General features: G+C 45.7%; 1 protein-coding gene across 3 annotated transcripts in view; it reads right to left on the bottom strand.

The window, feature by feature from the left end:
• Positions 1 to 19,971, bottom strand: part of FNBP1L (formin binding protein 1 like) — a 1,167,050-nt gene that overhangs the window by 252,928 nt on the left and 894,151 nt on the right. For all 3 annotated transcript variants that reach the window (XM_069641836.1, XM_069641837.1, XM_069641838.1), the window contains one exon: positions 11,676 to 11,785. In XM_069641836.1, coding sequence (XP_069497937.1) covers positions 11,676 to 11,785 — 110 coding nt within the window. The remainder of the gene's footprint in view (positions 1 to 11,675; positions 11,786 to 19,971) is intronic.

The raw sequence follows: 19,971 nt of genomic DNA, 5'->3' as shown, positions 1-19,971 counted from the left end.
CATGGTTAGCTGTGCAAGCAACTGCTTGCTTGGGCTAGTAGTGTGAAGGAGCACACATGGGTTGAGGAACCTTTCAAATCATCTCTATTAAAACAAAATGTTCTTCTCCATCCAAGCCCCCACTATCTGGAACTCAATGCAGCAATCCCACTTAACATCCGATGCATAGAAGACCACTTGGCCTTCGATGGGCCCTCAAGACATGGCTATTCTTCCCCCTGCACCCTAGCGCCTTGATGAACCTGCTCTCTCGAGTTAGTAAATCACCTCAGGTAGGCCGCGGCAGCAAAGAACCTTCATGTAAAGGTCATCACGAATGATGGTAAGAAGCAGCTAATAATCTCTAACAGAACATAAGGGAGCCCGTGCCACATCTACGATGTCAGGAAGCCAGCCAGAGCATACAGGTACATATCACACTCCCTGCTAATGGAAGATAGCCGAAAGCAAAGTCCTCCACTTCCTGGTTTAGCATGTTACCCTTAGAAGCAGTCCCATTTATCCTTTGCTGTGGTCGACCAGATAAGCCTAAGTGTGCATTTTATAGTTATTTTTCATTATGTCCATTGGGCCAGAGATGGAAATGTAGTATAAATCATTGGTGCACCATACCATTAGTTCTTTTAATTATTACAGAGCGTACCTTCACTTCAAAGGCTCAAGAAACGCGTCCTTGACACTTGGTCTTTCTCCTGAGCTAAATATAGAATAAGCTCATGCCGGACATTCAAGCACTACCAGTTTCCCAACTCACAGCTAGCTTCATATGCATGATGGAGCATTGCCAACTCAAAGACAGCTCACAAAACACCAGTTACCTTGCAAATGTGTGCAAGTTAAAGTGAGCAACACAAAGTGCCCACTTGAAGATTTGTTTATATCCACGATGTCTACCATCTTTATATGTAAAACAATAAAGTTGCTTTAAGTCACTAATCAAATGCATCAGCATCATGATTAACAACGTGCTGGACGTTTGTGACAAGGAATCTGCATATCTGTCTTTGTTTATTACACAACTACTTTTGTTGCACGTCTTAAATCAATGAAAGTACCATGGGGTTAACTGGATTTTTCAGGTTAGCATTATCTTGCCTTCAGGATGTGAAAATTAAAGCCATAATGATATTCTTTTGGCTTAACATGTTATTAAGAATGTACATGTTGTCATGTGGATTTCGATTGATTATGCAATTTGTGTTTTTTGTAAGTAAACTCTTTAGGACATTATTACTGAACGAGTTGCCTGGCTGGGATGATGGGATCAGAGTGTAGCTGCTCTAGGCTTTTAGTGCCCCTCCAGGCCAGCTGCCTACACTAAGGGAGCCCCTTCTCCAATCACCACACCAGCAATAAGAAGTGGAGTGGAGGGCCCCAGCACTGCCCCTGTAGTGGCTAGGGATGATCAGGAAGAAGAAAAAAACAAAAGGAGGAAAGGACAGCAGAGGCAAGTGTTTGCTGTCCTCCCAGTATACCTGCGCACTCTCTGTTCAGCCTCGAACACAAGGAAATGATATATTCGGTCTTGGCCTTGAACGGCTGTTATTAATATCCTATCTAAAAGAACTCTGCGTGTAAGCGTCAACCCGATTGTGGTAACACACTATCCGAGCACATGAGGGATCGTCGGTATCTGCACATGTAGAGTAGGGATAGTAGTGTGAGAAGAACGCCCCCTGTCGAAGGCCCCTTTCAGAATTCAAAAATAAAAACAAGATGCAACGCTCAGCTCCAACCACTAGATGCGGGCCTATGCAAAGCATGTGAATCAAAGCAGATTTACAACCCACAAACATAATTACCACAGCCCGATACCAGGTGCACTCTCATGAGCGAGTGCAGATTATGCTATCCAAGTGCCTCCAGCTACCTACTGAACTACAGACAATAGGACGAGCAGTTAGTGATTAGAGTAAATGCCACGCACACACAACTTGGAAAGGTAACATTATAAATATGGAATGCCAGCTAGATATATATATTTCTTGTATTTGTGCTCTTCATCAGGGCTTTAAATTTATTTGTGGGGGTTAGAGGCCATGGGAGCTTGGCACTGCTCCACTCTTCATTCCTACTGTTACATGATGGATCCATGTGTGGCCCTCAGTGCTTTTGGAGTATGTAGTCTGGACACTACCTTTCGCCCATTTCCCCCTCTTTTACTGGCTACGACCACCCAGGACCAATCAGTCATTTGATTTACATGTGATTTTCCAAAAATGTCTACCTTTTGGGCAACCCAATTGCATGTCACAACTGCTCACAGGATTTACTCCATACCACTAACTGGTAATGATAAGGGCACAGAAGCATTCTAAACATTGTTGGGGCAACTATTGTAGTATGAAAAGAGGACACCTGTAAAGGTATCTCCCTGAATTAGGGGTTCACAGCCACTACTCCTAGTCACTCTTCAACCGCCTTTCCCAGTTAGGATTTTATGTGAAGTAGCTGAATATAACCTTAAGGTGTTAAGTGTGCATCTTTCACACTTCCTCACGCCCACTCCTACTCCCAACCTGTGCTTCATGATCTCCTATATCCCTTTTTATCACTCAGTCCTTTGGTCATCAAAACATTATGCCAATTCCTTTCCTGGGTGCTTCACCATGCGAAAACACACGGGACTGCCCCTCTCAACGGGGCCTGGTTCATTAGGCCAGTGCCCCTGTCATTATGCATTTGGATTTTATCCTCCCCAACAAGGGGAGGGGAGGTCTGAGGTAGTCCCAAAAGAGACCCTCTTAGTCAGGGACTTTGTACCACAACTCACTTGAAATATGTCTACATCTGACTCTGCCTGCTCACCTTCTCAGAGAAAGCCCCTGCTTCACAATCTGCTCAGACATCCACTCAATAAATGGCTGCATCCACTGTCAGTCACGCAAGCCTCTCCCAGATAGCCCACCTGGGGATAGCATACACACATCTGAAGCCAAGCCATCCTCACTGCAGTTCACGACCATCCAACCAATAAGCACTCGGCATTACATTACACCCGGAAGCTAGGAGCTGAACCCCTTGAGTCCAAGGCAGCCCGTTTGTATATTTTCTGGCCAGCAAAACAGAAAGCAGCATTCTGAGCAAGGTAGCTACGTATACAAATATATAGTGGTCACCAAATGCTAAAAGGAGAGGAGGTAAAAGGAGAAAACGTTGATAAATGTTTACAGTCATGGATTAATGGATGGCAAAAAAAGCAACAACATGTATGATTGACCGTGAACCTTGTTTCTCGTACAGCACCTTTAAACGTTTTTTACAGACCTAGGAAATCACAAGGAGATGTAGTAGAGGCATCAAAATGAGTCAAATCCCCAGTAAGCTACTTTAGATTAATTTAACAATTAATTGAAGGAGAATGTTTACACCACTGTATAACATATGCAGTATGTGCATCTCTTTCATGCATGTTATTATTACAGCACGCAGATGTGGGGAGCGCTTCCAAGTCACTTTTGCAAAGACATGGCGAACAGAAGGATCTCATATTTTGGGTCTTTTCAAAGAAAACTCTTTATTAAGCAAATGTAAGACAAAACAGGGTTTAAGGAATAAAGTTTGCAAACACAAATGATTTAGAAGACCATCCCTGAGTGAATAACGCAAACGTAAGGTGCACTTCACCTATTCAGTCAAAAAGGTGCCCAAAGTAGTAAAAACCCTAAAGCCTCTCACAACTACTCCTCGACGTAAAATAAAGGTTTCCTGAATCAGAAATTCCTGAAAAGTGAGTTGTCAGAATAGCCAAATCAAATGGTGCAACGAAGAAAAGAAACTTAAAAGCCCTTCCGTTCAGTGGAAAGCATTGAAGGTAAAATCTCTAACTTACAGTCCTTCGCTAAAATAAAGTCCATCAATTCAAGGTGGTCTTCTCCAAGAGTCGCCTCGTGTAGACGACCAACAGGTCCACTTAAGCGAAAACTCAAACTGGGGCCTTTAGTTGCCTTCCAGGTCCAGGACCTCTTTGGCGAGGGATCAGCAGGGACGTCATTTGGGGGTTGCCAGGTGTAGCAGATGCTACGCCCGACTCCCCCCTCAGCTATCCCTACACCTGTCCATGTGACCCCATGGTCACTGGACAAAGAGGTGGGACCAATAGCAGATATCTGTTGCACCTGAAAAAGGCAGTTTTAAATGCAGCTAAATGTGCCACAGCTTTGATCACCTGGAATCTAGATCTCGTTAGCTGGAGAAATAACATGGATGCAGGAAAAATCATGAAGCCGCCAACAGGCTGGCAGTACATTAGTGAAGAATGCCTGAAACGTTGGGTTCAGAGGCGGGGCTGCCTGTGCAGCGCATACTCAGTACTGTAGCAACAGGAAAGGTATGGGGGGGCTAAGTCTAGCTAGCTGGGAATGGGTAAGAGCAGCCTGCAGCCCTCAGTGACAGGGCAGAATGAATGCAAATCTGTGTTTCTCGTTGTCTGCTTTGCACATCCAGTGAGCCACTGAGTTGATGAGGGGTGTGCCCCAGTGGCTTCTGCCACCAATCCTGCTTGGGCACTGTGTTGCCTGGCCCAGATCTACATCACAGGCGCACTGTAGATAGACTCAAGGCAAAATAATTCACATGAAGATGCCCTCCACCTTTGAAGTAAGACATATGTATTTGGTAGGTAGCTCAGGAGCAAAACACTTGCTTTGGGAACAAAGAGGATGCAGTGCAAAATGGGTTCAGTTCCTGTTCCAGTGCTTATTAAGCAAGATATAAAGGACCAAAGAAACTAATAAAATGGACCTTTTCAAACCGCAATGTCATGGAGCTGCTGCTACTGTTCACATTTGAAAAGAAAACAGCCATGACTGTGGCCTTCAACACATCCTTCCACATCTAACAAAAAAACTGGACACTTGGGATGTTGGGGGTGGGCGGTGCACAAGATTTATGGCTTGGCGCGCAGTGCAGACTTAAGATGTTGACCGGGCATTCGCCTGGAACGTTTAAGAATTGACGGTACCGCAGACTTAAGGTATGGTGGAAGCGTTTTTTGGGACTTTGGCTGTTTAACGGGTGTGCCTGTGATTTAAGGTGTTTAAGGGCCGCTGAGGATGTGAGATGTTGGCGGAGGGTGCTCGAGACTTATGTTGGAGATTGTACTTAACACAAAATGTGTTGGGGGTGCTGGGGTCTTAAAGTTTGATGGATGTGCTTGAGGATCAAGATGTTGGAGGAAGGTAGTTGAGCGAGATATTGGGGAAAGTCCTTAAGACTCAATTCGTTGTTGGAGAGTGCTGTAGATTTAAGATGATTGAGGCTCTAGACATTGAAGAAGATGTAAGAGATATGATGTTAGCGGCAGGTAACAGCCTCTCAGTGGAAGGGTGTTCGGATTTAAGAAGGGTTTGAGATGTGTACTTGAGGCTCAATGTGTTATGGAGGCTGGTACTGGGGACTTAAGATGTCATACTAGTGACTTACAGATGTTGGGAGAGGGTGTTTGAGACATAATGAGTAGTAATAGTTGAAATGCATTGAATGCAGATAGAAGATGTTTGAGGCGGGTAATTGAGACTTGCACTGTTGGAGTGTATAGGAGAATTAAGTTGCTAGTTTGCTTGAGGGTGTTGGAGAGGTTCTGTGTCATATCATTGACAGTCATTTTTACAACTGGTGTTTTTACAAATACATTTTCCCAAAAAAAAGTAATCCAATACTTTTGAAATTATTTGGGGGGTTGCCCACCAAAACCTCTCCCCTTGACCCATTTTTAACTGGTCAAGACCTCCCCCAATGCCTTATCTTGCCCCCCCAAAAAATGTCTGATTTTTTTCAGCAAAGCATAGTCATAAAAAACAGCCGTGAAAACGACTGTCGATGAAACACTGCCGTTGGAGAATGTTGGAGTGTGTCTGTAAAGGTGTTGTAGCAAGGCATTGGAGGTGTAAGTTGTTGGAGGTTGGGAGTGAGTGCCAGACATTTAAAGCAGTTGGAGGGCCTTATCAACTCGCAGTGGATGATGGGGTGCCCGTGGTGAAAATGGTTGGGGGATATTTAGGCTCTGGGTGACTAGCAGGAGTGGGTTGCTGTGCAATTCACTTTGGTTCTTTATCTTAGTCCTTTGGTTGACTCCTCCCTCTCACAATCTCTCACTCTTGGTTCACTTAGTATCCTCCCCAATCTCCTCTGAGGGCTTCCAGGTTTCTCGCTCTCTTCTGCAGCCTTTAGATTCTGCCCCTTTTCTGCTTCTGGGGTCTTTTGGCCCAAACTCCTGTTCGGGTCCTTTCTTCTGTCTCCATTTGACCTTATCCAGTATTACTTTCAGGGTTTTGACGACCTACCCCTGTCTTACTTTAGGGTTCTTGTCATTCTCCCTGGCTTCTATCTCTTACCCACTCTGTGACGTATTCTCACTTGGTAGTTTCTTCCTCTTTCTTTGCCTGCTCCCGTCCTGGTCTCTCGACCAGGGTCTTAGCAAGGTGTTGCCTTAGCCTCTTCCCAGGCTTCTCAGGTGGGTCAGCTCTTTCATCTTTTAGACAGATGGTGCTACAGGGGTACTCTTGTCCTCCCTGGGTCAATCCGTTTCATCCAGGCTCTTCAAGCAGCAGCCCAGGCCATTCCAGGCTCCTTCACACAGGCAGCATCTCCTCCTTCAGCATACAGCTCTTTCACCAAGGTCTGGAGAGAAATACATGGAACCTGTCCCTGACAGACAAGTTCAGAATGAGCTGGCTCTGCTTTTATAGTCAGACTCCTCATTCTGTTGGCAGCTGACAGGATTGGCTGGCCGGGCGTTTCCACTCTGGCTCTCCTAAGTCAGGCTCTCTTTCATGATTGGCAAGTTGGACTTCTGTTTTAATCCTGATTTCACTTTTTTTTTTAATGTATTTTTGTTTTAGCCTTGGGTTTTTATTTTATTAAAGTACCCCTTAAATTTCCACATGCTTCTCTATGGGGATTTCAAACCGGGTCCTCCCAACCGCTCTATGATATTCCAAACATCCAGGACTTCACCTGGCGCTGTCGAAGCAGAAGGCTAGGGCTTTTCCTGTGAGGTCCTATAGTGTCTTTCTGCTGTCATCTCTTGTCCACTTCCATCCTAAAGAGTGGAGCATGCTGCCGTCTCGACTCCCGGTGCCCCAGCACAAACATACAGAAGGGTGAATGACCCATTTTTCCTCCAGGTGTCATGAGCCGCGCCACTGCTACCGCTGTCCCACTTCAGCAGGCTGCACCACTACCTCAAGGCAGTCCTGGGTGAGTCACTTGTGTGGATCGTGGAACTGTGGTTCACCACACTTTGTGAACATCCACACAGCAGCTGCTCTTCCCCAACTGTCTTCTTACCAAGCCTCCTTCAAGTCCGCCTATAGTCTTGGAAATCCAGCTATTTGTAGGCCTGTAGAATGCAAGGCACCATCCACTGGTCTATCAAAGCTTTAGAAGCCTGTTTTCCTGCATTTAGCCCATGCAAGTGATGAAAAGCCACTATGACGTTGTGATACTACTTGATATGTGCAATTAAAATGTTAGTGCCTTTTGGACATCGAGACAATGTAAAGTCCTCTACTTGTCACAGGGGACCCAGAAATAAAGTGGGATGGTAATTCTCCAGGTTAATGAAAAATCGGAGTTTATTTTGGATATTTTATGGAACACAGTAAACTGTTCACTGTCAGACAGAGTCTTCAATACACTCATCCTTATAGCAGAAGCTGTTTTCCTGGAGACTAGAGTCGTATCAAGAGAAGCCATTGGCTCGAATGGTCTATGCGCAAGAACATTAAAATCCCCGGCTAGATGCAATCTTTTAAGACCCTCAAAATGACAATGACATGGTTATTAAAAAAAAATAATAAATAAAAAACACAATAACCTGTTAGAGTTTAGATAGGCTGACACTCCACTGAGCCAAATCTTCGAAAAAAAGATCTATAGTAGCCTCATGAGGATCATGCTGGCGTTCTAGGGACCAGTGACAGACATTGAACCATTTTGCTCTGGCACTGAACTCTATTAGAATCCATTGTTCTGCCTTTAAAACTGCTGGTGTCAATTTCAGGAGGCCCAGATGTTCTAGCCCTAATGCCTCAGGCACCAAGTCACTGGGTTCAGTGACACTGATGAGGAATGGAGGAGTCTGCACCCCTCCCCCCCCTTTACAGGGATGGAAGTTGAGGAGCGATGGGGAGCATCTGAAAAAAAGAATGGCACATTCATTAGTGCAAAGAACCAGAACATTGTTGGCCAATGAAAGCCTATTAGAACCAAGAAGCAACCGGTCAACTTCCTAAACCTCTGGAGCATCTGATGAACCAATGGAATGGGGAAAAAGCATTTGTCGAGAGATGGCTGCAGCACAGGTTCATGGTGTTCCCTTCGACTCTGCTCCTCTCCCGACCTGTGAAGCATAAGTCCTGCACTTGCTGTTTGGAGTAGGAAATTGGTGCCTATCCGGAAACCCCATGATGTGTCGCACTCTGGGGCAGACGAATGAAGCACTCTGGGAACAAAGGCCAGAGGTAAGAGAATTATTGGTAGGAACTCAGGAGGAAGGCCCGCTCCCCACAGGTCTCCAGAGCCGACTGACAACCTGGGAATCCTGGGGAGGGGACCTATTAAATGGAACCAAACTACAGGTGTACCTACTTCTTGGAATTCACTGAGCACAGCATAAGTGATACAGAGATATAAAGATACAAAGGATACAACAGTTCCACCTTTCCACAGAAATTAACAGAACAAGGGTACAAACATAACGCGTAGATAAAACAGAGAAACAACAGAACACTATTGAAAAGGTGATAATAGTGCAGAGGTGGTGGCACCTGAGCACAGCACCCCTCTACCCCCTGCTTCCATGAAATTTTACACTTTGACATAAATGGAGCATGAGTGGCTTGGTGATTTTCCTTCTTTAAATCTTGCTCTCACCCATAGAATATAAATTGTAGTTTTGCCCACTTGTAGTTCTTCTTGGACTGCTTTGCACATAATCTGGACCTATTGTGCTCTTAGTCCCGGCAGGGAACAAGAGCAACCACTCGTCCAAACCTTCCTGTCATACACTTCCAGGACATGGGGTGGTTTGAGAACTCCCCCAGTTTGCCTCGGCTAAAGAAGGAACATGGAAGACCAACTTTGACAGTCTCCTTCCTTGAAGGGCCTGTCCAGTACTATCATGCCAAGACCTAATAGCAGCCTGCTTGCTCAATACTATATCTCACTGACCCATTGACAGGTTTGCCTAGTCTTTCACAAAACCACCAAGGCCTAAGATTTGTGCGAAATCCCTTGGCGCATCAAGCAGACCAACTCCATCCCATGCTAGTGTGGGGGATGGTGCGGTAGTCCCACAGATTTTGTCACAGCATCGTCCCATGTCTTGCCAGCTAAAAAGCTGACCTCCAGGGTTTCCATAAAACTATTAAATTGCTCTACGAGCCCATTGCTCAAGAGATGATTTACAGAGGTCTTTTATACATTCTATGCCATACCCACGAGGGATTCCTGAAAGTCCCTGCTACAGAACTGGGGACCATTGTCAGACTAGGTACTGTGGACATCTTTCCCACCTGAACACCTCTTACAGGGAAGTGATGAGTGATTGAGATAATCCAATAGAATGTCAAGAAACTTGGGGAAGGCCATCAACAGGGCCAATTAGGTAAATGCCCCCACCTTACTCGAAGTTCCGATGGCAAAATCCATGGGGGTTGTGGGTGGAATTCTAGTAGTTACCCCTTTGTATTGCGGGCGCACACCGGACTGGGCACAGCCTTACCAATCTGTACATACCTACATCCATGCCTAGCCACAAGTACCCACTGTGAAGTTTCCTCTTGGTGGCATAACTACCCATGTGCTCTGCATAGGCAGCTTCCAGAAACCTTTCCCTCGATTTAGCAGGAGGAATAATCTTGTCCCCTATGAGCAGTAACCCTCGTTCAACAGACAACTAGCCTGGAACCTTCTGAACGTGAGGCAGTTACTGATCCATCACTTTTGTAGTGGGCCAGCCATTGGTTGTGTGTTCAGCAACTTGGGCATAGGTAGGATCAGCTTAGACGCCCGCACCCACATGCCTTGTGGGATCTGCCCTGAACCCATTGCACTATCTTGGGTATCCTCAATAGACATAATTTATACAAAGTGACTAGGCCCTCTTGGGACATGTCAATATAGGAATAACTCCTGCATCTTGGAGACCTAATTAATCTGGAGAAAATAAAGTTGGGGTGAGACAGCAAGCCCTGGAGGGCGTGTCCTGATGGTGAAAAAGCCCCCCACAAGTACTGGTGGAACTTTTCCACATCCCACACAAAGACTGAGTAGTTGGTAGTCTCATCACTAAAGCACAGGTCACAACAGCTTTGCCATCTTTTTTAATTGAGACAGAACTGCCCCCAATCCACTGCCAATATTGGGGGACACTGGAAGTCAAAGGGGTCCATGGCGGATGCTGACATTTTTTGCTACTTGATCTTAGTGAAACCGGATTCTTGCAGACCCCCTTTCAAACTTAGTCCCGTTCTGTAACATTGAGGATATGGTCTCAGTGCAAGTTAACGAAAGTACGAATTTGCAACAATATTCGCAAAGTCCCAGAAATAATCAAATGTGGCCCTGATCTTTTGGAGCTAGGCTACAAGTAGCTCGCAGTAGGTTCTCTTTAGGCCTCACACTCTGGGATGAAAAACCATACCACAGATAGGCCACCTTCTCTTTGAAGAATTTACACTTTTATTCCTGAAGGGTCATGCCGCTCTTGCTTGATTGGTTTGTGTTTTGACAAAGGAAGCATAAATGAGGCAGGGGGAAAAGAAGAGAGGAAGGGGGGGAAAGGCAGGGTAAGGGGAGAGAAAGCCCTGAGAGGAAGGGGGAGAAAGCCCAGAGAGGAAGGGGGAGAAAGCCCAGAGAGGAAGGGGGAGAAAGCCCAGAGAGGAAGGGGGAGAAAGCCCAGAGAGGAAGGGGGAGAAAGCCCAGAGAGGAAGGGGGAGAAAACCCAGAGAGGAAGGGGGAGAAAACCCAGAGAAAGGAGGGAAAGCAGAGAGGAAAGGGGGATACGAGTTTTGAAGAGAGGGAAAGAGAGAGAAGAGCAACCTAGGTAAACCGGTGTAACACTTTACCTAACTGGCCTCCTGTATATCCTCAGGACAAATGATAGGGCTGGGCCAATGGCTCATGACCCTCCTCCCACAGCCCATTAGGGAACCTGCTGATGGCCTGGTTAGGTATGGGGCTCTAGGAGCTACTGGATGCCAGATGAGAGCAGAAATAGTGACAATCGGAAGAGCGGGTTGTCACACAATAGGATGCCTCAGTGGCTTTTAGATGGTCCATAGAGGACTGCATGATAGATTAGCACTGGAGAAATCTATTAATTTCCTCCCAAACAACTCTTGCCAGAAAAGGGGAGCAAAGATGTGGAAGAACCAACCCCTAGCCACTAGTTTTTAATCAGACCACAATATCTATCCCACCCTCTTTACATACTACTCCATTTTCATCAGCCTCCCTTCCACTGTCCTGCATAAATTAGATTTCCTACCACTGTAACGCGTTTGATCTCTCCAGCACTTGGCATTTTTTAGATCACTGTGCGTCAACTTTTCTTTTTATGATGTTACGATGACCAAAATATTTGTAGGTTTGTTAAATGCATAAACAATAGACTGCTACAAGCCAGAAGTGTTAAACTAAAACACAAAGTAAAGAAAAAGTATGGTTACTTCTGGTCTATCTCCTTTTGCTGCTCTCTGCTCAGTTCATCAATTCTTTGTTGGAGTCTCTTACGCCGTTGCTCTGGTGGTAAGTGGCTAAAATCCTCTGATGCAGGTCCCTAAAACAAGGGAAGAAATTAACAGTTATTAATACACACCTAATTAATCTTTACTGTTCACATTCACTGTGGCACATGCAAAGCACAGTAGATGGTTTTAACACCAATGGCTAGTTCAGACGGGTGAACGGTAAATTATTACAAATGTTCAGATGAATATGGTACAGTTACATCAGCTCCAGCAGACAGGAAACACAGTCTACCAGGAGCAGATAACATCAAACATTTCTTTCACACAATACAAAAACATGTAAGTTGTAGCAGCCTCATGGTATTTACAAAAGCGAAAAAGAAAATAAACATATTTATAAGACCAATTCACAACAGAGATAATTATGAATCACTGGAGAAACATTCATCAATTAGTATTGTAGAAGCATGTTTTCTACTTTCCTTGGAAGCCAGCCCAATTTATTTTAATAGTGAATAGGGAAACAGTATGATGTAGCCTAAAAACAATGTGTTATTCATTGTAGTGAGTGCTGTACTCCTAGTCTAACACCCTTTCCACCATACTTGTGCGATTGCTGCCCAAACAGTAACAAGAGTAGAACTTTTTGCACAGAAAAACCTTAGTGTACAAAGCAGAAAGCTGAGGTGCATGCACCGGCCTACCCCAACATCAGCAATCTAGCTTCACCTGCCAGTCTGTATGCATTCATCTAGCTGGGACTTAAATAGTTAATTGGGTCAGATATTGGGGTGGGGAAGGGCCACATGGTTCAAACTGGGTAAGGAGTAGGAAGAAGCTATCAACCAGAGGGCAACTTGTCCAGATACAAATCTAAAACATGTTTTTAATAATAGTTGGGCCAAACTGGGCATCTGCCTTCTGTAACCATTCTGGAGATTACAGTTCAGGGGCAGAAAAGGTGAAAACGTTGCATGCACTGGGATATGCCTTTGTAAGAACAGCTTTGGCTAGTAATGTGTGGGCATGAAATCCTTTGGGAGCAAAAACACGCTTAAGGGAATAGCATTCGAAAATGAATGAGCTGATCCATCATGCGATTGATCTCTTCATAGCTTCATTGCCTAGGCTCAGGGTAATCAAGTCTACCCGGGTGGTGGCCCGTTTTACATCTTTTCAGATAAAGTTCAGTGCTAGTCAGTGCTTGACACATGTCTAGATTTTGTAGAAGTCTTTCGCCGTCAGAAGTTGGGTCTTGAATGAAGATAAGGCGATAAACCTCCTGCCCTAGATGGAAATCTGACAAAACTATAGGGGAAAAAAGAAGGGGATTTTATGCGACACCACCTTATAATTGTGAAAGACTGTCTACTGCTATTAACTCACTCATTTGAAGAGCAGGCAAATATCAGTTAGGAAGACTTCGAGGTAAGCAAATATAAATAGACAGAAGACCCCTCAAAAGACTTGGGAGCCAACACAAGTGCAACAATGAATTCCCACAATAGATGAAGTACCCTCATATGTGGAAGCCAATGAACCACTGCACGATTTTATACAACTAGTGGAAAGGATTCTGAGTGAGTTGCAGTATGGCCATCGCTCCACAAATTTCACCCTACACAAGTCAACTTGGAAGCCAGATGTGCTATAAAGGATCAAATGTTGCCTAGAAATGAATTTATTTGGATAACAAGAGCCGGTGACCAAATCTAATCCATTTATTGCGGGGCTGAGTCCTTGTGGGGTCGGGGGGCTTAATAGCCACTTAATAACTAGATTATCCCATGCCAACCCTAGGTGGCCCACGATCAGCTGCTCAGGAACTGCACTATTATTGCTCAGCAATTGTAAGGATGTAGTACCAGTCCCAAAGGTTTTTCCTGATAGAGCAGGTGTGCTCTTTGACAACCATAGGAAGGTACGCTTGTAAGTTGTAGAAGGTCAAAGAACCAAATCCTGCTGGCCCAGGGGAGTGATGAGCATCAGCAAGCAACTCCAGTTCATTGTAGATAAAAGTAGCACTGGAAAGGAAAGTGGTGGGAAGGAAGGATAATGCTAAATGATTACCCCAAGATAGCAGTAGGGTATCCCCCAGACTATTTTGTTGTTTCACTATTTTACAAACAAGTCCACAACTGACCAGTTCCATCTCAGGGAGTGATCCTGGATCACTTTTGGATGTAGTTCCAATTTGTGGTTAGAATGGGCAGTCTTGCTGAAAGAGTCTGCTCTTCAGTTTGAGATTTCTGCCACATGAGAATCCTGCAGATGAACACAATGAAATGGTGCCCAATCTCCGAAATCGGCAGCCAGAAGGCATAATGAAGGAAATCACTTTCAGGTTTAGCCGAGGTTACTCCTCACCTGAACTCAGAAGAGTATCAACATATTGTGGAGTTTTCTTCCCAGAAGGTAGCCTTCCCCCCCTTCAAAAAATTGAATGTCTGTCTGTGCTCAGAACCATATGTCTGCTTTGACAACTACTGACTCGGAACGCAGGAAAAAAAGATGGGTTCGAGTGGGCTATAAGATGAACCAGGTAATTTTGCGCCTCGAAAATGGCACTGCAGAGACACAAGAGGACAATAGCAAGATTATTCATTTATGTTGGCCAAATGTTTCTGCCACTGGTGTGTTGCAGTGCACAGAGTAAAAAAAAGAAGGGAGGCAGGAAAGGCTAGGAATGGAGTAGGGCATGAGGAAGATGCAGGGTAGTGGGGGGAAAAGCCCAAGGCCATGCTCACACAGAATACCAGCCACATTCCTGCAGCCATTTAACATTCAGATTATCGTGCTACACATTTGTATTAAGAAATAGGTGTACATGCCTAAGTTCAAGTGATCAGCAGTCCATTACTTGTGCTCCGACATGCAGATAAGAGAAAGTGTGGAACTATACATTAAATGAACACCAGTTTTTTCTCTTTTCCCTGTCAAAATATCACACAACAGTTCAGCGAAATCCCAAATGATGTGTGTGTGTTAAGTTACAGGGACTGCTCTCAAGCTAGGAAATAGCTTACTGTCAAAAGAGCATGCACTAATACCAGCAGGTAGTGACCCTCCCCCCTGAGCTGAGGGTAAGGATGGAAATGAACAAATGTTGAGGCTTCGCCTGCATGTCAATTTGTATTTCACTATAATTACTCAGCGAACTTTCATTCACCCAGTCAGTGAGTTACCTTTCAAGGACCCTGTGTTTACTTGTCATGTTAACGCAGCTGAAAAACACATATTTAAGGCGCTAAAGACCGCAAGTAAGGTAGAGAGCACTAGCAAAGCATAGGTTGTCACCTCTCTGCGCTTCAGTGCTTTGTTTGATGCAAATAAATGCAGTCGGACTATGCACCAAAGTTGAGAAAAGGTGACAGATGACGAATGACCATGGAGCGCACTACACGATTTGGACTATTTTCCTGAAGCCACACTCAAGTCACACCTCGCCAGATTTCCTGACAATTTACCCTGAACGAGGTTCTCACCTGGTCCATATGTGGAACTTTGCATTGCTGAAAAGAAACATAAGTTCCTTTTAGATACAGGAGCAAACAGTATTTCCCACAAACTAGTGCCTTCAATACCCCTCCCGGGGATAATTGCACCCAAGTGGTATTTTCTAATAATTCAGTCCATAGTCAGGTATCAGAGCCCATTTGCTTTTAGATAGGGCCCATTCCTGCATGGCTCAGTTTGTTTTCACAGATAAAAGTGCTTTAAATAATTTGGCCATGGACTTATTGAAACGCTTGCATTTACATATTTACTTTCCGCACAGTGTCTACCTCACTAACTCTGCTGAATCTTTCGTTTAATGTTATGTTTCTAACACTTTAACACCTGAACTTGAGATAGTGGATAAAAGGGAGTCGGCATCAAGTAAAAATTATGTAGGATGTATGGCAGTAGATCCAATTGAAATTAACATTCTACTCCCCAAGGATACCACAATAGAAAATATCCCAGGAAGGGTTAAGGGGAGTGATTAAAGATTTACTGGCTAAAGGGATAGTTGAAGAAATGGCAGGGAGCCCATGTAACAGCCCAATTTTGCCTGTTCAGAAAAAAGGGATGGCAAAGAAGGATCACTTACTGAATGGAGAATGTGGTATATGTGCACACTAACAATAAAATTGTGGTGCCCCAGTTCCCAGTTGTTCCATATATGACATTTTTTACTATGGTTCCTCCAACCGCACAATACTTTACGGTTGCATTTTTCAGAATTCCAATACATGAGGACAGCCAGTATGCCTTTAGCATAGATGTCACTCTTACACATTTTGTAGAGCACCTGAAGGATACAGAGAGCCCAAGCATTTACAGCCAGGCATTAAAAACATAATTGGATGAGGAGATTGAAGATGGCCACCGGAGAGGGAAGATTGTGACAGCGAGGACTCCCGCTCTCTAATGGCCTTAAGCAAAGCAAAATACTATCAGCAGTCGGATCTCAGGGACCAAGCCAGCGGGAGCTCTGGTCCCACAAGAGTGAGCAGCTCGGCTAGGAGAGGCCTGTCGCCTGGATGACATGGAGAAGCACACTGGTAGAATTATGCCTGCAGCAAGGGCAAGACAGAGACCAGAGCGGGGAACGATTGCAGGAAGGGCAGGTGGGCCTTGCAGTTGAGGCTGCCTCAGCGTGAGCAATTATGAGGCCACATTTGGCAAAGTGTCAGTGGCATGGCCAATGCCGCAGGAGCAGACTAACAAGCTAGTCACGGCCTGAGGCGGTGAGTGAGCCCACCGGTGAACTGTGACCCCCAAAGTGACCACCACAGGAAAAGAGGCCCGGAGTTAACACCAGCGGGGGAGCCTGCAGTTAGAGCTGTGAGGGGGACAGGTTTGGTGAAGCAGCGCCTCCAAGGGGGTCCATCAAGGGGAGCTGTGCCCATACTAAGCGGCGCCTGGGCTAGAGAAGACCAGGCCCCAACCCCTGGGACCAAGAGCAGAGAGGCCTGTGAGCCACTGGAGGGGCTCAGTGCATCAAGTTGCGGCTGCCAGGGGAACCCTGGTTGAACACAAAGAGCTCAGGGCCAGGGAGAGTGTGCCCCCCCCCCCCATTTCCGAGCAGACAAGGCCAGAGGTGACATCAGTGGCAATGAGGGAGGACTGGAGGGCCGGCAGCACCCGAGGGACAGACAGAAGCTGAACATACCTCATGGGGGTAAGCAGGGTCCCCCAGCACAAGTAGTTCCCCGCACCAGAAGAGGAAGGAGCCAGTGTGGGCGGGGAGGATGCATTGGGGGCCCAAGGCTCCCTTGGTAAATCGGCGTGCAAAACGTCCGTCTGGATGCCCGACGCAGGCAGTGGCGGCATGCCCCAGGGAACAGGTGTGAGAGATTCCCCCAGCAAGAGCTCTCAATGCCCAGAGGAAAATCTAAAGAAGGGACACCAGGCCATCCAGCATTGAAAAGGAAACAGGAAGTGAGCCTCCAACGCTGCTGGGGACAGGAGATCAGGAGTGTCACAAGAGACACTAAAGGAAACCAGAGCGACGAGCTCCACATCAGACATGGCAATGAACAAAGACTTAAAACAATGTTTCATGGTGTTTCAAGCCCAGATGACTGATTCCCTACAGTCTCAATTTACAGAGATGAAAGGGTATACACGCATTTCATCAAAGTACTTTTCATCACCACTTTTTCATCGACCAAAACTCTTTTTAAAATATTTTTTGGTGGGGTGTTTTTTGGGGTTGTTGTATGATTATATAAGTAAGGGGAGGGGTAGGGGTCTGGGGGGGGGGGGGCAAACCAACCTCTCCCCGAAATAAAATTAAAAGAAAAATGTTTGTCGATGAAAAAGTGGCAATGAAAAGTACTTCGCCGAAATAACGTAGAACCGATGAAAGCACACCTGAAACAATCTCTGCAAAAGATCAGGGGGGATACAGCGAGCCTGGGGGCGTGCATAGATTTTGCAGAAAATTCCCTACAGCAGCCGACAAGCTACTGGAGAACCTCTAGGGTGGCTAGAATGTGGAAATCCAAATGAGAGGATCTCTGAAATCGATCGCAGAGGTCAAATATAAGAATCAAAAACCTGAAAGACCAGATCAGAAAGAAACGGCACCAAATGTCTTTAGGGATGTCCTGGAGGAAGACCTGGGGGTGGCAATCCCAATTTACGGAATCCACAGGGTGGGCCCCAAGAGGAGAGAGCCCGGGACCAAACCCACAGATGGGCTGGCGGCAATGCCAAGATACAAACAGAAGGAACAGATCCGATACGCTGTGTCGATGGCTGGATCAATGAAAGTGAATGGCATGGACATTGCTCTATTTCAAGACATTGTCCAATCCACGCTGATCAAACACCGGGCCCAGTGACCAGGGAACTCATGCAGAAAAAGGTAAAATATAAATGGACCTTCCCGTTCAGCCTTCTCGTCACATGGGAAGGTAAATAACATAGGATTACGACGTGCGAAGAGGAGCTTGCCATCCTACAGATGTCGCTAAAGACTGCCGAGTAGATAGTTATGACTGAGTATGTATGGTTAGAAGTTGGCCACAGAGTGTTGGGAGGGAGATCAGGCTCTATCATTAGGGGGTAGTAGTGCCCTACATGCAATTTCTGGGACTGTTATGCATACCAATGTTCAGGGGACTACTTTCCTGATTTAACTAGGAACATTGGTCTGCACCAGAGGTTGAGAGGAAGGGGTTGGTGGAGTGGGGGGGAGGGGAGGCACTGATCCAAGCATGGGGAGGAGCGGAAGGCGGAGGCGCCCGGGACAGGCCAAAAAGGCCCAGGCGATGGGGGGACACCAGGGGAGGGATGAGCAGACTAATTTAGCGCCCACAGGTTCTGAGATGCAATGGAGGGCAGTTTCTGATTTTAACATATAATGTGAGGGGCCTCAACTCTCCCATCAAACGGAAGAAACTGGAGCAATATCTGCCCACTATCCCGGAGGTTATCGCCCTCCAAGAAACACATATTAACAAAAACAGAGGCTGAAACTGAGAGGCTACCCAACCTTGCTTCAGGCCAACGCAGATAGGAAAGAGGCTGGAACCTTGATAGAGTGTAGGCAAATCCAAGATTCAACTATCCTGGACACTAAAGGGGATAAAGGGGCAGAATTGTGAAATGCAAGTTGAGGTCACATACTATTGCATCCATACAAGCACCAAACACAGGGCAGGATGGTTTCCTCCAGTCAACATTGGGGGTCCTGAAAGTATTTGCCTCAGGGGATATAATCCTAATGGGTGACCTACATTTGGTGTGGGACCCACACAAAGATCGAAGTGTGAAAGTATCACGGACAGACACTGCCCTGCCAAGCAATGAAACAGCGTATGGACCCGGTGACGCTAAAATATGTTTGGAGAACAATACAAGGGGACCAGGAGGGATATACTTACTACTCACATGTCCACCGCACATTTTCTAGAATCGATTATGTATGGGTATCAGCAGCGAAATTGGGCAAGATCAATAAGATAGAGGTTAGGGCTATTCTTTCTGATCAAGCTCTGGTGTTATTCAGCTTGCAACTAGGAAATAAGGCTGACAGGTTATGGCGCTGGACTTTCCCAGCAGATCTCCTGAAAGATATTATCTTGATGGGATATTTAGGAGACATCAGGGAATACTTCACCCTTAATGACTCTCCCCATGCGGCAACAGTCTGGTACGCATTTCAAGTCGTAATGAAGGGGCATCTTATTGCAGTGAGGGCAGCTAGGAATAAACAATTGCGTCAACTTGAAACAGATTTGGAATCCAAACTGAAGGGTATAATGACATGTATGTCACACGATCAGAGCATGGCCTTAAGATGGGAGCTGAGAAGTGTGAGGGAGCAACTTGATATACTATATACTAGGAGAGCAGAAAAGGCACTCCTGCTGGCTAAAAAAATATTTTACAGTAAAGCAAATAAGGCAGATATTTTGCTGGCCAGATACCTGAGAGGGGAAAAGGCCAAGCCAGACAATAGCACAAATTAAAAATCAATGGGGAGGTTCATGCACTACCACAGTGGATATCATAAGCCAGTTGTCAGACTTCTATAATGACCTTTATAAGTCAGATGCCCCGGATGGGGACCACCAGCAAACCTACCTATAGGCCTTAACCATAAAGAACGTATCGCTGCAAATAAGGGAACACCTAGAGGCAGAAATCTGAGGCGGTGGTAATAAGGCTCTGGGCTCCCATGGGTATACAGCAATCTTTTCGAAGACGTTCAGGGCCACCCTAGCACCCAAACTTACAGCACTGTTCAACCAGTTGGGAACACAGGGCAGAATATCCC

Source organism: Ambystoma mexicanum, chromosome 1q (assembly GCF_040938575.1).
Source record: "Ambystoma mexicanum isolate Mex_15411 chromosome 1q, UKY_AmexF1_1, whole genome shotgun sequence".
NCBI lineage: Eukaryota > Metazoa > Chordata > Amphibia > Caudata > Ambystomatidae > Ambystoma > Ambystoma mexicanum.
Note: the sequence above shows the minus strand (reverse complement) of the source record. Positions and strands in the feature narration are given on the sequence as shown.